The sequence below is a fragment of the Labrus mixtus genome, chromosome 12 (assembly GCF_963584025.1).
Source record: "Labrus mixtus chromosome 12, fLabMix1.1, whole genome shotgun sequence".
NCBI lineage: Eukaryota > Metazoa > Chordata > Actinopteri > Labriformes > Labridae > Labrus > Labrus mixtus.
Window position 1 is genome coordinate 11,139,011 of NC_083623.1, and position 16,123 is coordinate 11,155,133.

General features: G+C 40.3%; 1 protein-coding gene across 1 annotated transcript in view; it reads left to right on the plus strand.

Moving 5' to 3' along the window:
• otofa (otoferlin a) overlaps positions 1 to 15,993 on the plus strand; it is an 85,253-nt gene extending 69,260 nt beyond the window's left edge. Inside the window, exons 34-46 of the mRNA XM_061051956.1 lie at positions 1,665 to 1,810; positions 1,902 to 2,036; positions 2,117 to 2,254; positions 2,377 to 2,504; positions 3,250 to 3,420; positions 3,639 to 3,799; positions 4,177 to 4,319; positions 5,188 to 5,276; positions 5,529 to 5,627; positions 9,051 to 9,292; positions 9,616 to 9,794; positions 11,483 to 11,583; positions 14,083 to 15,993. Of these exons, the coding sequence (XP_060907939.1) occupies positions 1,665 to 1,810; positions 1,902 to 2,036; positions 2,117 to 2,254; positions 2,377 to 2,504; positions 3,250 to 3,420; positions 3,639 to 3,799; positions 4,177 to 4,319; positions 5,188 to 5,276; positions 5,529 to 5,627; positions 9,051 to 9,292; positions 9,616 to 9,794; positions 11,483 to 11,583; positions 14,083 to 14,263 (1,913 nt within the window). The 3' untranslated portion in view covers positions 14,264 to 15,993. The remainder of the gene's footprint in view (positions 1 to 1,664; positions 1,811 to 1,901; positions 2,037 to 2,116; positions 2,255 to 2,376; positions 2,505 to 3,249; positions 3,421 to 3,638; positions 3,800 to 4,176; positions 4,320 to 5,187; positions 5,277 to 5,528; positions 5,628 to 9,050; positions 9,293 to 9,615; positions 9,795 to 11,482; positions 11,584 to 14,082) is intronic.
• The last annotated feature ends 130 nt before the right edge of the window (positions 15,994 to 16,123 follow it).

Consider the following 16,123-nt stretch of genomic DNA (forward strand, 5'->3'; position numbering starts at 1 on the left):
TTCCTCCCTCGTTTCCTTAAGAGTCTATTTATTTTGAAGAAGAGAAATGGTCAGCTGTTTTTGTGTTTAGTGTTGATAGGGTGTAGAAATGTTCTGTTGTCAGTTTAACTTTTTTTTAAGACATGCTTTCATTTCCTTTGTGCAGTGCATCATGGGAGAAAAGTGCTGCTGTCTAATTGGAGTATTCTTTATTTTATTACTCTTCTAGTACACTATAGAAACAGCTCTGACTCACTGTGTATTAAAGATGCACAGCATACATACTCTCTTGTGAACAATCCCACAATGCAATTCGTCACTTTCTATGTATTCAAAAAACGTCACCTGTATATGATGACTCAATATGACCAGCTGAAGAGTAAACCTTAAAGTGTAAGATATAAAAGCGAGGGGAATGATGGAGCGATATGATCTAAGATGTGAACTGTCACATAACACATGCAGAGTATGTGCTTCCTGTGGTCTGTCACCTGCCTCCATCCCATTGACTCATCCTTCATCCATGCAGTGAATGTTATCATGTTCTCACCATCAACTCCCTGCATCACCCTGACCTCCCAGCTCTGCACTGCACATGAAAGTTGGCTGATACTGACAATCAAGCCTAGGGCTGCTGCTTCGCACAGCCTCTGTACTGTACATGGGACGCCTGACTTTTGTAATAGATTAATGAATTGTGCATCACTTACTCTTGTTGCATCTTACTAAATAGAACAGCTGTCAGCACCTTCACTCTCTGCTGCAGTGCTGCGCTGTCTCCTGGCTGACTTTAATTTCATCCTAACAGAGTCCTGACTGACTTTAATTTCATCCTAACACAGCGTTAGAAGAGGAGTGTGGTGCAGTTCAGTTCATTTAGAAACCCAATCTTGACAGGTGTAATACGAGTTTCACATTCTGTAATACAGCTACCTCCCCGGAGCGAGCCAGCGAGAGCAGGTCCGTCCAGATAAAGTAATTATTGGGGTTATCTCTACGGAGTGAGTGGGTGACATCTCTGATTCATTTTCCACTGCAGTAAACCACCACTGCAATCGAGCGTGATGCTCCATATCTCACACTACTGCCATTGGTACGGCTGCCGAATTAGATACTCACATGAGCAGAAAAGGACAAATGTTGCTACCAATATGGGCTTAATGTCTGATTCAAATACTTTGAAATGTTAATGGAGACATTGAGAGAAATCAAATATTTGAGAATCACGCTGTTTCTTTTTTAATCATTACCACAAGTTTATCAACCATTTTAAGGTTTTGCTTCTCCTTCTTACACTGAGGTTTTTTTTTATTTTTTATTTGTATTTTTGCTTGAAATATCCCAGAACACAAATGATAATGAAATAAACCCAAGAAAACAACTTGAATAAACACTCTAGATGTCCTCCTGAAAAAGGGAAACTTAAAACCAGGCTTAAAATCAGAGTGTATCTGACTGACTATTTCAAGACTTGGGGTGTTAAAATTTCAGTTTTTTTGGTCATTTCCTTTTTGATACTGAAGAATATAAAACTACATCCACGACAAGATGTCAGCGAAAATGGTTCCGCTGCTAAACACCTGTCAGCTTTCATGTAGAATCAGTGCTGTGTTCGACCCTGCCATCACTCCTCATGACTCCAACACTACTTTGTCTACGCCTACTCCACTCATCCTTTCAATCAGATTTCAAACCCGATGACCTTCTTCTGAAAGGCTCCAAGACAAAAGAGAAGAACAAAGAGAAGAAGGGCTTCAAGGACAAGAAGAAAGGTCCGACTGCGGACGGCGCTGAGAAGAAACCTGTTAAAGCAAAAGTGGATGAGCTCTTGGTGAGTCATTAAATCTCTGATGAAAACAAATAATCAGCACACAGGGATCTCCACGCAGATACAAACAGTTAATGGGTTAATTGATGTACAGGTGTACAACAAGGAGCTGGAGAGTGAGTATGGGAACTTTGAAGACTGGCTCCACACTTTCAACCTGTACAGAGGGAAGGCTGGGGATGATGATGAACATGCTCTGGATGATGACAGGATTGTTGGAAGATTCAAAGTGAGAAAACACTCAATCAAGGCTAGACTGAAAATGAATATACAGCTACGTATTCACCTGTCGATTATTCTCTGATCTAGGGATCCTTGTGTATGTACAAGCTACCTCTGTCTGAGGAGATCACAAGGGAGGCGGGATTTGATCCAAATATGGGAATGTTTCAGAGCATTCCTCACAACGATCCAATCAACGTCCTCGTCCGTGTCTATGTGGTCCGGGTGAGTGGCCCTCTTACCATTTCAAAATATGCTGCAGTTAAAAAAAAAACACTTAACTATTCCTGATAATCGGGTTTAAAAAAAATCCTGCTGTTGCTTTCTTCTGTTTTCCTCTACCTCAGGCTACTGACCTTCATCCTGCTGACATCAATGGGAAGGCTGATCCTTACGTCGTCATTAAGTTGGGCAAAACGGAGGTCAAAGACAAAGAGAACTACATCTCCAAACAGCTCAATCCTGTGTTTGGAAAGTATGTTAAAACACCAAGGTCTTCAAAACAAATTCAAAGAAATATGTGCATGATCTTAAAAAGGAGCATTAAAAAGCTGATAATTTATAACAATCAAACCTTGTAGAACCCAACAGCCCTCATATAATGTAATTATTTAGTTATAGGTATATTCTGAAAATGACGTATTTTACAAGCTAACTCAGATGCAGGGAACAGGATTATAGTGAAGTTGTGAAAGTTTATTGCAGAGAAGAAAGGACGTGAGATGAAGTGGAGGAATGGAAGATGGCAGGGCAGCGTGGGAGACAGAGAAAGCTAAAAAAAAAAAAAATTTGAGAGGTGCAGGAATGACAGGAGGAAGACAAGCAAACAGGAATGCTGGAGCACAGGAACACAAACAAGTATTACATCACAAGCCTTTATTACTTTACTATAAAGCAGGACGTGCTGTTATTGAGGTCATTTAAGGATGTACTCAGGGCTGGTTCACGACATATTTAAAAGTGTATTGTATTGTTAAGTGCAGGTTAAAACTGTATACTAATCATGGAGCAAGGATATTCTGAAACCTAGTTTAAAAATTTTCCAGCTGCAGGCTAGCTTTAAGCCCCAGAGTAAGATAGGTAAGACATATGCCGCTCCAATGCCAGGCGACCTGTCTGTGTTTGTGGTTGGCCTCAAACATGGATTTAACAGAACCTGAATTTCTCTCTATTCTTGTTCTCCATGTATTCTCTTTATCCTCCTTTTTTTCTGTTTATAGATCGTTTGACATCGAGGCCACGTTCCCCATGGAGTCCATGCTGACCGTGTCAGTGTACGACTGGGACCTGGTCGGCACTGATGATCTGATTGGAGAGACAAAGATCGACTTGGAGAATCGTTTCTACAGCAAATACAGAGCCACCTGCGGCATTTCATCCAACTACTCTGTGTGAGTAAACCTGTACATGTGTTAGCTGTTTTTTCTTACCGTAGTACTGCCATATAAAACTCAACTCTTGTCATTTGATTTGGACAGTTTTATAAATAACAATACAAACAGCTAGTCTCATAAAACATTGAGTAGCCCTGAAATGAAAGCTGATTGATGGCCCACATAATCAAAGACTAAAGAAGCTAAGTTACCTCTTTGTTATGTACTGATGTTAGCCATGGATACAATGTTTGGCGGGACCCTCTGAAGCCCACTCAGATCCTAGCCAAGCTCTGTAAGGATGGCAAGACTGATGCACCTCAGTATGGACCAGGAGGAAAAGTCAAGGTGGCAAATCGAATCTTTACGGGACCCACAGAGATCGAAGACGAAAATGGTACGACTCCATTCTTCTCTTAAAGGACCAAAATAGTGATACCCATGTGATGGCAATAAGAGGTGATCAGTAGATTCGGGTTATGAGTACACTTACCATAATCTTTGTATTCTTTATCACAGTTAGGTTGATTTCTTTGTTAATTGTCTTCTTCCACCATCGTTTCACTTGTTCCTGTTGTAAAAGAACAAGATCCATTACATAATCAAACAGCTTACCCATTAGATCCAAGTTGATGCTCAGTAGTATGAAATAATAGTGTCTGTATTAAGATCAGGCTATGTTATAAAAAAGTCCAGTAATGCAAAATCATTGTGTTTGCTGCAAGATTTATTTTTCTCCTTTGATCTCCTTTTTTTCTTGTGTCCATACGTCAGGTCTGAAGAAGCAGACTGAGGAGCATTTGGCTCTGACGGTGCTGAACCACTGGGAGGAGATCCCACGGGTGGGCTGCAAGCTGGTCCCTGAACACGTGGAGACCAGACCCCTGCTGAATGTCGACAAACCCGGAATAGAACAGGTAGGAAGGACTAAGCTGTAATGTGTATTTTACTGGTGTGCATCTTTTGTTACTTTGCACTTCTGCTTCGGGGTAGATCATTTATGGTTTCATTCTTTATCATGTTCAGTTGTGTGGCGGGAGCATTTTGTTAAGTCTTAGTCACTACTCTTATGCTTTGCTTAAATTGTTAAAAACAGATTCAGTTAATCTCTAACTCCACTCACACATATAATTAAGAATCATAAAGTGAACTACCATAAGTCCACAGATGATTCACTATTCTACACATCATTCTCTCCAGATGACTTTGATCCCAAACATTCCCTCCCTCAGTGTCTTCATATCAACCAACGGATGTCAGAAAACTTTCTACAACTTAACAATGACAAAACAGCAAGTTCTAATTTTTCAAGAAATCAGAGACATAAAGTTGCAGCTCTTTGTTGATGGATAGAAAGAACAAAGCAAATAACCTGGGTGTTATCATTTTTAAAAGTCGCATCAATCAGGTCACAAAATCCCCCTTTTACATACTAAAATAAAATATATCTTAAAACTCAGGAGCTTTCTGTCAGTCTCAGACCAAAATCATCTATTCACCAACTACAACTACCTGAAATTCAAAATACAGCTGCGTGGATTCTCACAAGAACCAAAAGACGTAAACACATCACCCCAGTTCTTCACTCCCACCATGTTTTGTATAAGTTGGTACGAGCCCTGAATCTTTGATAACTCTTTTCTGTATTTGCACTCTATGACTGCTTGTTATTGTTTCATTTTCCACTCCGTGTGACGCTCATTGTGTTGCCTTGTGTTTGAAGTGTGCTAGCTGAATAAAGTTGGACTTGACTTGACTTTGAAGTTTTTCTTTTTGTGTTCAAAGGGCCGCATTGAGATGTGGGTGGACATGTTTTCTATGGACATGCCTGCTCCTGGTCCTGCGATTGAAATATCACCACGGAAACCAAAGAGGTAGGCACAGGCTACAGCAGATAAGACAATCTCTTCCAGAATAATGCTTTCTGATTATGAAACTTAATGGGAAACATGTCTGTAAATTGCTTTCAAAGTGACTAAAGCTCTTCAGTTTCTCAACAGAATATGTAGTTGTATCCCTGGGTTAAGTTATGGTGAGTCTGTTTGAATAGCCAGCTCTCTCTTTACTTTCAGCTTTAAGTCCAACTGTGTGTGTATGTGTTCCTTCCTCCTCCCCTCCTTTACCAGATATGAGCTCAGGGTGATTATTTGGAATACAGACGAAGTTATACTGGAGGACGATGATTACTTCACTGGGGAAAAGTCCAGTGACATATTTGTCAGGGGGTAGGTACAGAGGGACACGGCGACCTAGCCTCGTCCCGTGGGTGTGAGCTGTGTGTGGATTTTCTTTTTTTTTGCAGTTAACCATTTTTTTGTTTTGTTTCCATTTTTTCTGTGTGCGTTTTTGTGTTGTTTGTCTTTGTGTTTGTGGTGTGTCTCCTGTCTGTCTGTCGTCCTCTCTCTCTCCTCTGGTCAATGCTCTGCTGCTCTCTAGCTTTGAGCTTCGTGTTGTTATTTGGAACACTGATGACGTAATTCTAGAGGACGATGCTTTCATGACAGGAGAGAAGATGTCTGACATCTATGTCAGGGGGTAAACACACGATTCCATCGCATGGCTCGTACAACCACCTCCCTTTCTTGTTTCCTTAAGCCCTGATGTCATCACCCCTCCACCCCCCCCCCCCCCCCCCCACCCCCCACTTCCTGTCTCAACTCTTCATCCAGCACGTGACCTCGCTTGTCTAACTTTCCAATGAGCACGCTGAAAACTGTTCCTTATTGAAAAAATGTTCAGTAAGGGTCAAACCACGAAAACAACCCGAGTACAATGATAAGAGCCAAAATTCACAAACATGCTGACACTGAAAGTTCACTCACAGTATTGGAAACAGCAGAAACCATTTATTATTATTCATGAGGACTTTTTCATTCTAAATTTAATTTGAATATGTTTTTGTTTGATATGTTCATTCTGTCTTTCTTTGAACTCCAGGACAGCTACTAATTGGACCGGGTAGTGAGATTGTTTCGACAATTTCAAACACCAAAGTGGTCCTCTAGTCATCTTTTTCTGAAGCTTTCAGCTCATGAACAAAGACGTTTTTCCTTTTTGGTTAAAATCCTGTTTCCTATTTTGCCAACAACCATTATCACTGATATAAGAATCCACTTGCTAGCTTTTTTCAAGATGTGATGTCATCAGTGAAGAGAGTTTGACAAATATGCTTTTCTTCTTGCCCTACTGTCATTGATATTTATTTTTATTAGACTACCATTGTTTTTCCTTGTTGTTGATTTTTAGACTACTTGATTATTTTTTGTTTCCTTTTTTCAAATGGCTGTTTCCAATGTAAGCAGTGAACTTCAGCACTCATGTCAGATATATCAGGGCTTTCAAACAAGAAGCTGCTTATGCTCTCTGTTCTGTGGTTTGGTCCTGTTATACAGATTCTACTGCGAATTACTCAATTTGAAGAGTTTCAAGATATTTTAAGTTCTGAGTTAAGATGTTTTGAGCCTCCTGCATGTATATGAACAACAGGTATGCATGGTGGGAAGACAGAACTTCAATGTTTTTTTTAAAACATTGTCATTGGAGCGCGGGTCAAGAACTGAGGGGCTCCTCACCATTTCACTGGGGGCGATGTCTAACGTCCTGCATCATGCAGAGTGTCATGTGCCTGTTGGCTTGCTTTGAGTTGTTTTGTTAATTTTTGATGATCTAAATTTACAATAACTTTATACATAATAAATGTCCTCTGCCCAAACTTAAACCTCACGCCAAGCTGTAACCTCAAGCTGAGATGATTTGTTTTCCTCCATTTACCAAAACGTTCGATTGTTGCCTCTTCGAATGTTACTAACGGTGTTGTCCGATTGTGAGCAGACTTTCCTGAAGATGATCAAGGAGCAATATTCTTCCACTGCAGAAGACTTTGCTTTATTAATATTTAGAACCATAACTTCCCATGAAGTAAATCAAGCTGGTTTTAGAGCCTTATCCGAAACTAACTGATGTTTCGTTTGGGTTCAGGCACACAGCACACAGCAGTCTCCTACATGAAAAACAATCTGCTTTGCTGTGATGCATTCACTGTAAAGTTTTCAATACCTCCCCCATCCAGCTGAAATACCTCACCACTAATAATCTACTGGACCTACCAGTAAATAGTCATTTTGCTCGCATGTCCCAGCACTTTGTGAACCACTTCTTTATAGGTGATAAATAAAGTTATTCTTTTTGTATCTTCTTCATAGTAAACATTTTGCTGTAAATGTTGCCTCTTGCCAATGAAACTGCCTTTTGCTCCAGCCTATAAAAGATGTGATTTTCAGATGTGGAGAATAGATAAAGACTGAACTGGTGGAGCCACATCATGTGAGCAGTGTTTGAGTGTTGTGCTGTAGTGTGTAGTGTGTAGTCAGGTAGTTTCAGTAACAGTGGGCTGGCTATTGCTCCAAAAACAAAATACGCGCTCTTTAATGAACTTCAATGACAGCTGATGGAAGACAGTAAATACTCAAGGATGGATCTGTAATGTAAACAACCCTTGTGTAACTAAGAACATTAATAATAGAACATGCCATTACATAATTCTAATTAGCCAATGTAGCATAGCAAGCAATAAAATAACAGCTCCTTGAAACTGGAAACTAAACATAACACAGTCATTATTGATGTTTTTAACTGCACTTTGCTTTTATTGCCATTTAATGGTCAATATGAAACGGATAAACGTCTATAATGCATTTTTTTTTATTGTTGATCCCTGATCAGCGTTTTTATTTCAGTATGTTGCAGAGTTTCTACACTACTGCATCAGCTAACTGAACCCACTTTTCTCTCGGCTGAAATGGTGTGACCAATTGGTGTCCATTTGATCCTACAGTGGTTATGATTCAGTTTCTGACTTCATGTCAACACAGGCATGTTTAGTGATATTGTGTCCCTTGCAGCCAAGCTAAAACTTCCCAATGCTTTCTCCCCTGAATCCTGGTGCATCTTACATCGTTGCACACTCCCTCATATTTTTTCAGTTTTCACTGAGATGTTTCTGACTGAAACTCCCCTGCTCCAAGCTCACATTTCCATGTCTTTAGTTTTGCATTTTGAGAACTGAGAGTGCAGCTTCCCTCCTGCTCCTCCTCACTAATGAAGCCAGACTCACTCAGCTGTTACGGAAAGAGCTCCAGCCAGCACAGAATGACCTCATAGGCTTTGATCCTCTGCAAACTCCATCCAGGCATTAATTAGGAACCTTTCTTAAGGAAAAATTTCAGACAATTTTTGCATTGATCAGCATTGATCTAAAATGGCATTTTTTAGTTTGCATGGCTTTTGAAAATACTGTGAAGCTCCAACATCAAATCAGATTTGTATTTTTTTTTTTCAGAAACATTTTTCATGTTTGTCACACACGTATATTAATCTGATTTGCTTTTGGGGTGAAACATGTGTTTTGATTTTAACCTATTAGCATCATCTCTCTTGTTAGCAGCCTGGTACATTTAACATGTCCTATGCTCTTGTTTAAATCAACCAAATTAATTTAAATGAATCAATAATTGGTTGCTATGTCTACAAATTAGACATTAGAAGTGCATGAATAACTGAATAAATCAAACAGAAAATGATTTCCACTCATTCCACTGAACCCTGCTCCTGCAGTTCGAGCTAACTGTGATCTCTGTGGCTCTTCACAGATGGCTGAAAGGTCAGCAGGAGGACAAGCAGGACACAGATGTGCACTATCACTCTCTGACCGGTGAGGGAAACTTCAACTGGCGCTTTGTGTACCCCTTCGATTACCTCATGGCTGAGGAGAAGATCGTCATCTCGAAGAAAGAGTCCATGTTCTCCTGGGATGAGACAGAATATAAGATCCCTCCTCGCCTCACGCTGCAGGTCTGGGACGCCGACCACTTCTCTGCTGATGACTTCCTGGGTGAGGACTGATGGGAACATTCTGTTTCTTTTGTTGCTTGTATTCAGCAGAAATTCCCTTCTGGTTTAGTAGAAAAAAATGCAGATGTATCACCGCCCTTGAGTTTATAATGACTGGATGAAGCAACATTTTCTCCAACAGCGATAAGACCGACATCATTATCTTTGGCTCATAGAAAGACAGACAGAGTGTTCTAATCTAGTAGTAATCTATCTAATAACTCTGTAGAGCACATTGAAATTGTTTGCGTATGAATGGTGCTCTACAAACAAACTTGCCGCCTTGCCTTACTGTCCGACTTGTTTGAATTCCAACACTTCCAGGTGCAATCGAGCTGGACCTTAACCGGTTCCCCCGCGGCGCCAAGACAGCCAAGCAGTGTTCCCTCAACATGATCCGAAATGAGCATGAGCTGCCCACCATTTCCATCTTCAAACAGAAGAGGGTGAAGGGCTGGTGGCCCTTTGTAGCCCGTGATGAGAACGATGAGATGGAGCTCACGGTAAGTCCTAAAATACTGAGCACATAACAGCACAATAAGAGCCAGACCTGAGGTTCAAAAAAGCATTATAAAGCCATCATGGAATACAGTCAACAATTTCAAGAACACTGTAAATAAAGAAAACCATCAAAGTAAGAACATGAAAGATCCATTGATACCTAACCTTGGGGTCAGACCTGCCCCTATGTCAAAACATAAAACTGCAGTGTATGAGGAATATCAAAAGATTAATTTGAAAAACATGTCTGCCGCCGCTCAAATGATGAGCATTTAATCCTGTTCTCTCTTATTGATGCATTTCACCTTAAAGGAAATGATTTTTAAAAATCTGTGTTTTAAACTGTGACGATGAGTCGCAAAGGAAATTAATTGAAAGTCTCTCAATGAATATACACAAACAAAACAACGCTAAAATCCACTTTGTTAAGGGCAGAACGGGGAGGATTTGTTGCAGCATGTCTGCAGAGATCTCATTTTGGTAGATTAAGATGAAGAGCACAGAGCAGTGTGTGTGTTTAAGATATCTAGAGAATGAATTGCGAGAAGTAGTTGATAGTGAGAACAAATCTGTTAATCAGAGAAATAAAACATGACTTAATGACTCTTTCTGTTGCTGTTGCTTTCCAAAACTTGAATCAACACGTCCACAACTCCACACAACCCAGCTGGTGCTGGATTTTATGTGAATCGGAAAAAAAGCTAACTTCATCCAGCTGGCTGTAGACTCAAAGATCTGCATGTGTGTAGCTCAGTCATGTTCTAACAGACCCTCAAGCTTTTGGCTGAGGGCTACACACCACAGTCCAAAAGTTGACAGACACCTCCTATACTAGCAAAAGAACCAGACAGACACCTCCTATACTAGCAAAAGAACCAGACAGACACCTCCTATACTAGCAAAAGAACCAGACAGACACCTCCTATACTAGCAAAAGAACCAAACACCTCCTATACTAGCAAAAGAACCAAACACCTCCTATACTAGCAAAAGAACCAAACACCTCCTATACTAGCAAAAGAACCAAACACCTCCTATACTAGCAAAAGAACCAGACAGACACCTCCTATACTAGCAAAAGAACCAGACAGACACCTCCTATACTAGCAAAAGAACCAGCTCGCTGCGAATCTCACTTGATGATTGAGAGGAAGTTTACAAACCAAGTTTTACACTGCTTTAGGGGAAAATATATTGAGGAAAACTTAGTATGTAAGAACAATGACTACGTTCAAGGTAAAGAGATCCAAGTTATCTAACTGAGTGCTTCATACATGTTTTTGTTTCTTTTTAAACATAACGGACATTGGAGCGTAAGTAGCTCAGTGGACTTGGGTTGGGAACCAGAGGGTCACCAGCTCAAGTCCTGGTGTGGACCTAAGTATGTATGTTGGTCTGGCTGTTGGAGAGGTTCCATGTCACTTCCCAAATACTGCAGAGGTGCCCTTGAGCAAGGCACTGAAGCAGTCCCTGTATAGCAGCCCGTCTCCAACATCTCTCCATTAATTCATATCCACAGGTCCTTTTTGTGTATATTTATAATTTGTGTGTGTCTGTTAATTTTTCTTTCTGCCTTTGTCATGATGCTTTTAATGTCTTGTGTGAAGTACTTTGAATTGCCTTGTTGCTGAAGTGTGCTCTATAAATAAACGTGCACTGCCTTAAGAAATAGTGTCTACTGTTGTTGCAGGGTAAGGTAGAGGCGGAGCTTCATCTGGTCACAGCAGAGGAGGCGGAGAAAAGTCCTGTAGGACTGGGAAGAAATGAGCCGGATCCACTGGAGAAACCAAAGTAAGATCCTATATATTTATATTAATGTTGTACTAACACAAACACACACACTTTTACACACTTGTTAAAAAACTTAATGATGGTTGTATGGAGCAAAATAAAGGCACAGACATCACTGTCCCTTTAATCTCCTTCAAGAAATCCATTCTCACAGTGCAAAACTCAGTGGAACAAATGCTTCATTACAAATCAACACCGATTGAACTTCATATTTAGAGAACTGGTTTGTTCTTATTTGACCTTAGCCCTGGTTTTTGCACCGTCAAACAGCCACTGTTACACTTTCGCACTCGTTTCTCCTCCTACCATCTCTTCAACTGTCTCCCTCTGTCTCTTCCCTCCCCTCGTCCCTTTTGTCCATTTTTGTGTGACTCCCTCTTATCTCCCTTCCTCCCTGTTTTTTGCCTCCATCTGCATTCCTTCCTTTCTTCCCTCTCTTCCTCCTTCCACAAAGTCGTCCGGACACCAGTCTAATGTGGTTTCTGAGCCCCCTGAAGTCCATTCGTTACTTCATCTGGCACAACTACCGCTGGCTGATCCTCAAAGTCCTGGGCCTGGTTCTGCTGCTGCTCATGTTGGGCCTCTTCCTCTACTCCATCCCCGGCTACCTGGTCAAGAAGATACTGGGGGTCTGACGTCCTGGTAGCCTCCGCCCCCTCCTCAGTGTCTCTGCTTCTCTTATTAACCTCTTTGCTTCCTACCTGTAGCTCCTTCTCAGTGTGTTTGTTTTCTCCCTTTTTATCTGCACTCCTTTCTCTCCTCTGCGGCCTTATCAGTAGATTAGTGACTGTGTCTACTACCATCAGGTGCCATTACACATCTTTCAAGCGACCAGCTGTTTAGTATGAAATCAAACGGTCAGTTTTAGGGATTGAAGAGCCGGCAAAATGCTGTTTACATCATATGTGATGGATGGTAAACAAGGGAAAGATTCCTGCGAGCATGGCAAGTTAACATCTCTGTGCAACTGAGATGATTTAAATTGCAGGTGTGTTGTATGGTGCGTAAAAATACCATGCATTGATGATTTAACATAATATTCAAGCTTGATTACATTTTAAACAACAGGCCGGCTTGTATTTTTAACTTTCATGCTCTTCTGTTTTTATTACCTGCCATTTTGGACATACCATATCCTAGGGTCCAGAAAAGTCTGATTTAGTTTTTACAACTTAGATGTGAATGTAAACACTATTTACAAGTCTTAAACTCTTAATTATTTTAACTCCAACATGTCATGAACACAGTGTTAGGTTAGAAAGACATATCAGGAGTGTCATTATCATTCATAAAGCAATGATACATTAGTTATGTTACATTGACTCAATAACATTGGAATACATTGAACAGAAGAAGAAAAATCAGGCATACTCTGTCTTTATAATGAAGTTAAATTTAGTTGAAATTCTATAAAATGATTAGAGGTTTTTGGATTCACTCTTTCCCTTGAAGTGCTTTCACGCTTGCAGAAGACTTCTGAAAAGATCCTGATATTTGCAGGAGGAGCTGCATGTGTGAACGCAAACAGCCACAGATTCCACTCTGACTTTACCCAACTTTACCTGCCAGCCCTCTAGTATTATGTCCTCAGTCTGCAAGTCTGAGTGAGCTGACGTGAGAACACAGCAGGATATTATCAGGAGAAATCCCCTCAAGCGAGTGGGACAGGGTGGTGACGTTTGTATCCTGTGAGCGGTACACAGTGCAGAAAATGTATACACAAGACCGCTGCGATCTCCGTGCGCATTATTGAACGGCTGCATTATGTTTTTCTGTTCTCCATTATGATATTTCTCCTCTCTGATGTTGATACGGTCAACTACAAGTTGCATTGATATAAAGGCAAATACTTTCTTTATAGCATCGTAAAGCAGAGCTCTGTTGCTTCGTCAGCCACTTTAGGGCTTTTTTTTTTTCACATCATGTCTTGACTCAGGAAACCCCCCCCCCCCCCCCCCCCACCCGCTGCTACCTCCCATCTGAAAGGGATAGTCTCCCGCTGTGAGGTGCATATGTGAACAGCCAGCACCAGAGAATTTCAGGAGCAGTCTAGATAGATATCTATCTAGATATTTTCAGGAGTGTGTTTTTGAAAAAACGGCTTTTAGAGATGCAAGTCAATGACTGGATAGAGTAACCAAAAAGGTCAGACAATACATCTGTAGAAAAACCTGAGTTTGGAAGTGTTGGTCATTCATCCATCAATCCATTTTTATCTGCATATTCGATGTGCTTTTTATTCTTTTAACTTTTACACTGTGATGTGATCTTTTGGTCCTACGTAATGTTGGATTGGTAGAAATGTGAAGCATGCTGTAGTGAAAACTAATAATTATTACCTGGCTTACTAATCACTAATGCCAGTTTTCTCTCTCTTTTACACTCCCATGTTACATCACATCTCTTTCTCCCCTTTTCCCATCCACCAACACCACTCACCCTCCATTAACTCACTCCTTCATTCACTTATACACCTTCTCCATATTTCACTCCCTCCAGTCGGCCAGACACCACCTTCCTGTGGTTCCTGAGCCCGCTGAAAGCCATCCGCTACCTGATCTGCAACCGCTACAAGTGGCTGATCATCAAGATCGTGCTGGCCATGCTGCTGCTCATCATGCTGGGCCTCTTCCTCTACAGCATGCCGGGCTACCTCGTCAAGAAGCTGCTAGGGGCCTGAAAGCCAGTCGAGAGAGAGACAGGAAGGGAGGGTGGGAGGGAAAAGGGGACGACCAGCCGGAAAGATGGAAGGTTGGATGGAGGAGACAAAAAGTACAAGGAGTCTCGCTCACAGGGGGGGAGGCAGAGGGAGGAGGAGGCACTTTAGAGATCCAATTGCAATACTTTTCCTCCTCTGTTTTCCATTCTGATCATCCTAAACAGCACCTCCCATTACCTAGAAGAGACGCTGACCCCTCCTCAAAAGACATTTTTTCCACTAACTGTCTACTCCTCCATCCAATCTGCAGCATCCTAACAAATCTAACGTTCAGAATCTGGACTCCATCCTTGAACTGAACTCAAAAGCAATCATTTGCCGCTCGAGTTGTTCCATGACTCTGAATGTTTCTTTTTCTGTTCAAACAGTTTATCAAGCTGAATCCAAGTGTTGTGTTGGTGGTCAGATGATTGCATGGACGTTCATTTCAAGTGATGCTTTAAGATCTCCCATTCCAGCTAAAGTGTTGAGATAAATAGAAATTAAATTAACAATGTTTTCGGTAGCACTTGGCTCTATCAACCCTTATTTAGAATGAATAAGCACTATATAAACATTGAATGTAGTTGTAAGCCGATATGGTATTTTGATGTGTTTATTAATGTACAGCATCTGTGAATGAAAACTTCTCCTGTGGATACCAGTTTTACATTATAACACTAGAGCTTTTAAATATGTTCTTTTATCTGTGTATGCACCAGCCACATGTATCAGCTTACAATTACATGTATTCTATGTTTATATACTGCTCATAGATAATATGTAGGGGGTTAGAATAAGTGTGAACTTTTCTTTTAAATATTGAGATCTGCGACATTTGCACACTTAAAGAATATGATGAAGAATAAAAACAAAGATGTCTATTTTCCTAATTAAATCCCTTAAATTAAAATGAGACAAAGGTCAAGATAACTTCCAAATGATTTCAATATCTTTACAGACTTAATGCATATTTCATCTCCTGAATCAAAGCAACACAGTTAGACTTGGTTCAAACAGAATTTGCAAACTAAAATATATATATATACATATAATATAGTTGATCCTTTTTATAATTATATGGACAAGCACAGCTCAGCAGTCTTTCAGTGATGCACACTTCATCATTATTCAAATATCTTTGCATATAAATGCTCCGCAGCTCACTGTGATAATCCCCACTGTTAAAACCTGCACACCAGAATCACAGAAATGATTTGCACTTTTCTGTTTGACTTAATCTGACTTATAAGTCCTTTAAAGCAACAAAAACATCACAGTTACTACGGTTATCTACCAAAATGTCAATATGCATGCATCATTGTGATAACTGACCACAGAGGTCATGTGTGTTGGCATGAAAATCCAAATGAGCTACCCTGTTGTCTTTAACATTACAGTTAATGTATAAATATGATTAAAGTGCACTTGAGTGAAGAGGTAAAAGGAAGTACGGTTTATTTCACAAAACTCTGAATCCATCTCTGAATCAGTCGGCGTTGTTTGCAGTGTCTGTTACTCCGTTTCAAATTTGCCTGCTTGACCTCATTTGTGTTACAGTCTGTGATTCTGTTTCACCAATTTACAGAGTTAATGTTTGCACTGAACTTGCCTGTTTTTACAATGAATCTGTGTTTATATATCTGTTTAAAAGTGTGTAATATTTATTTTCTGTCTGTTTTGGCAATTTGAAATAAACCGATTTCCATGGTCTTCATGTTTTTAGATTCTCCAAGTAGCTATTGTCTTTTTATTTAAAAAAACAATGAATCACATTCCCTCCTTTGTAGTGATATATCCTCAGATAGTTACCACCAAATTCAGCTGTCTAAAGTGAAATAA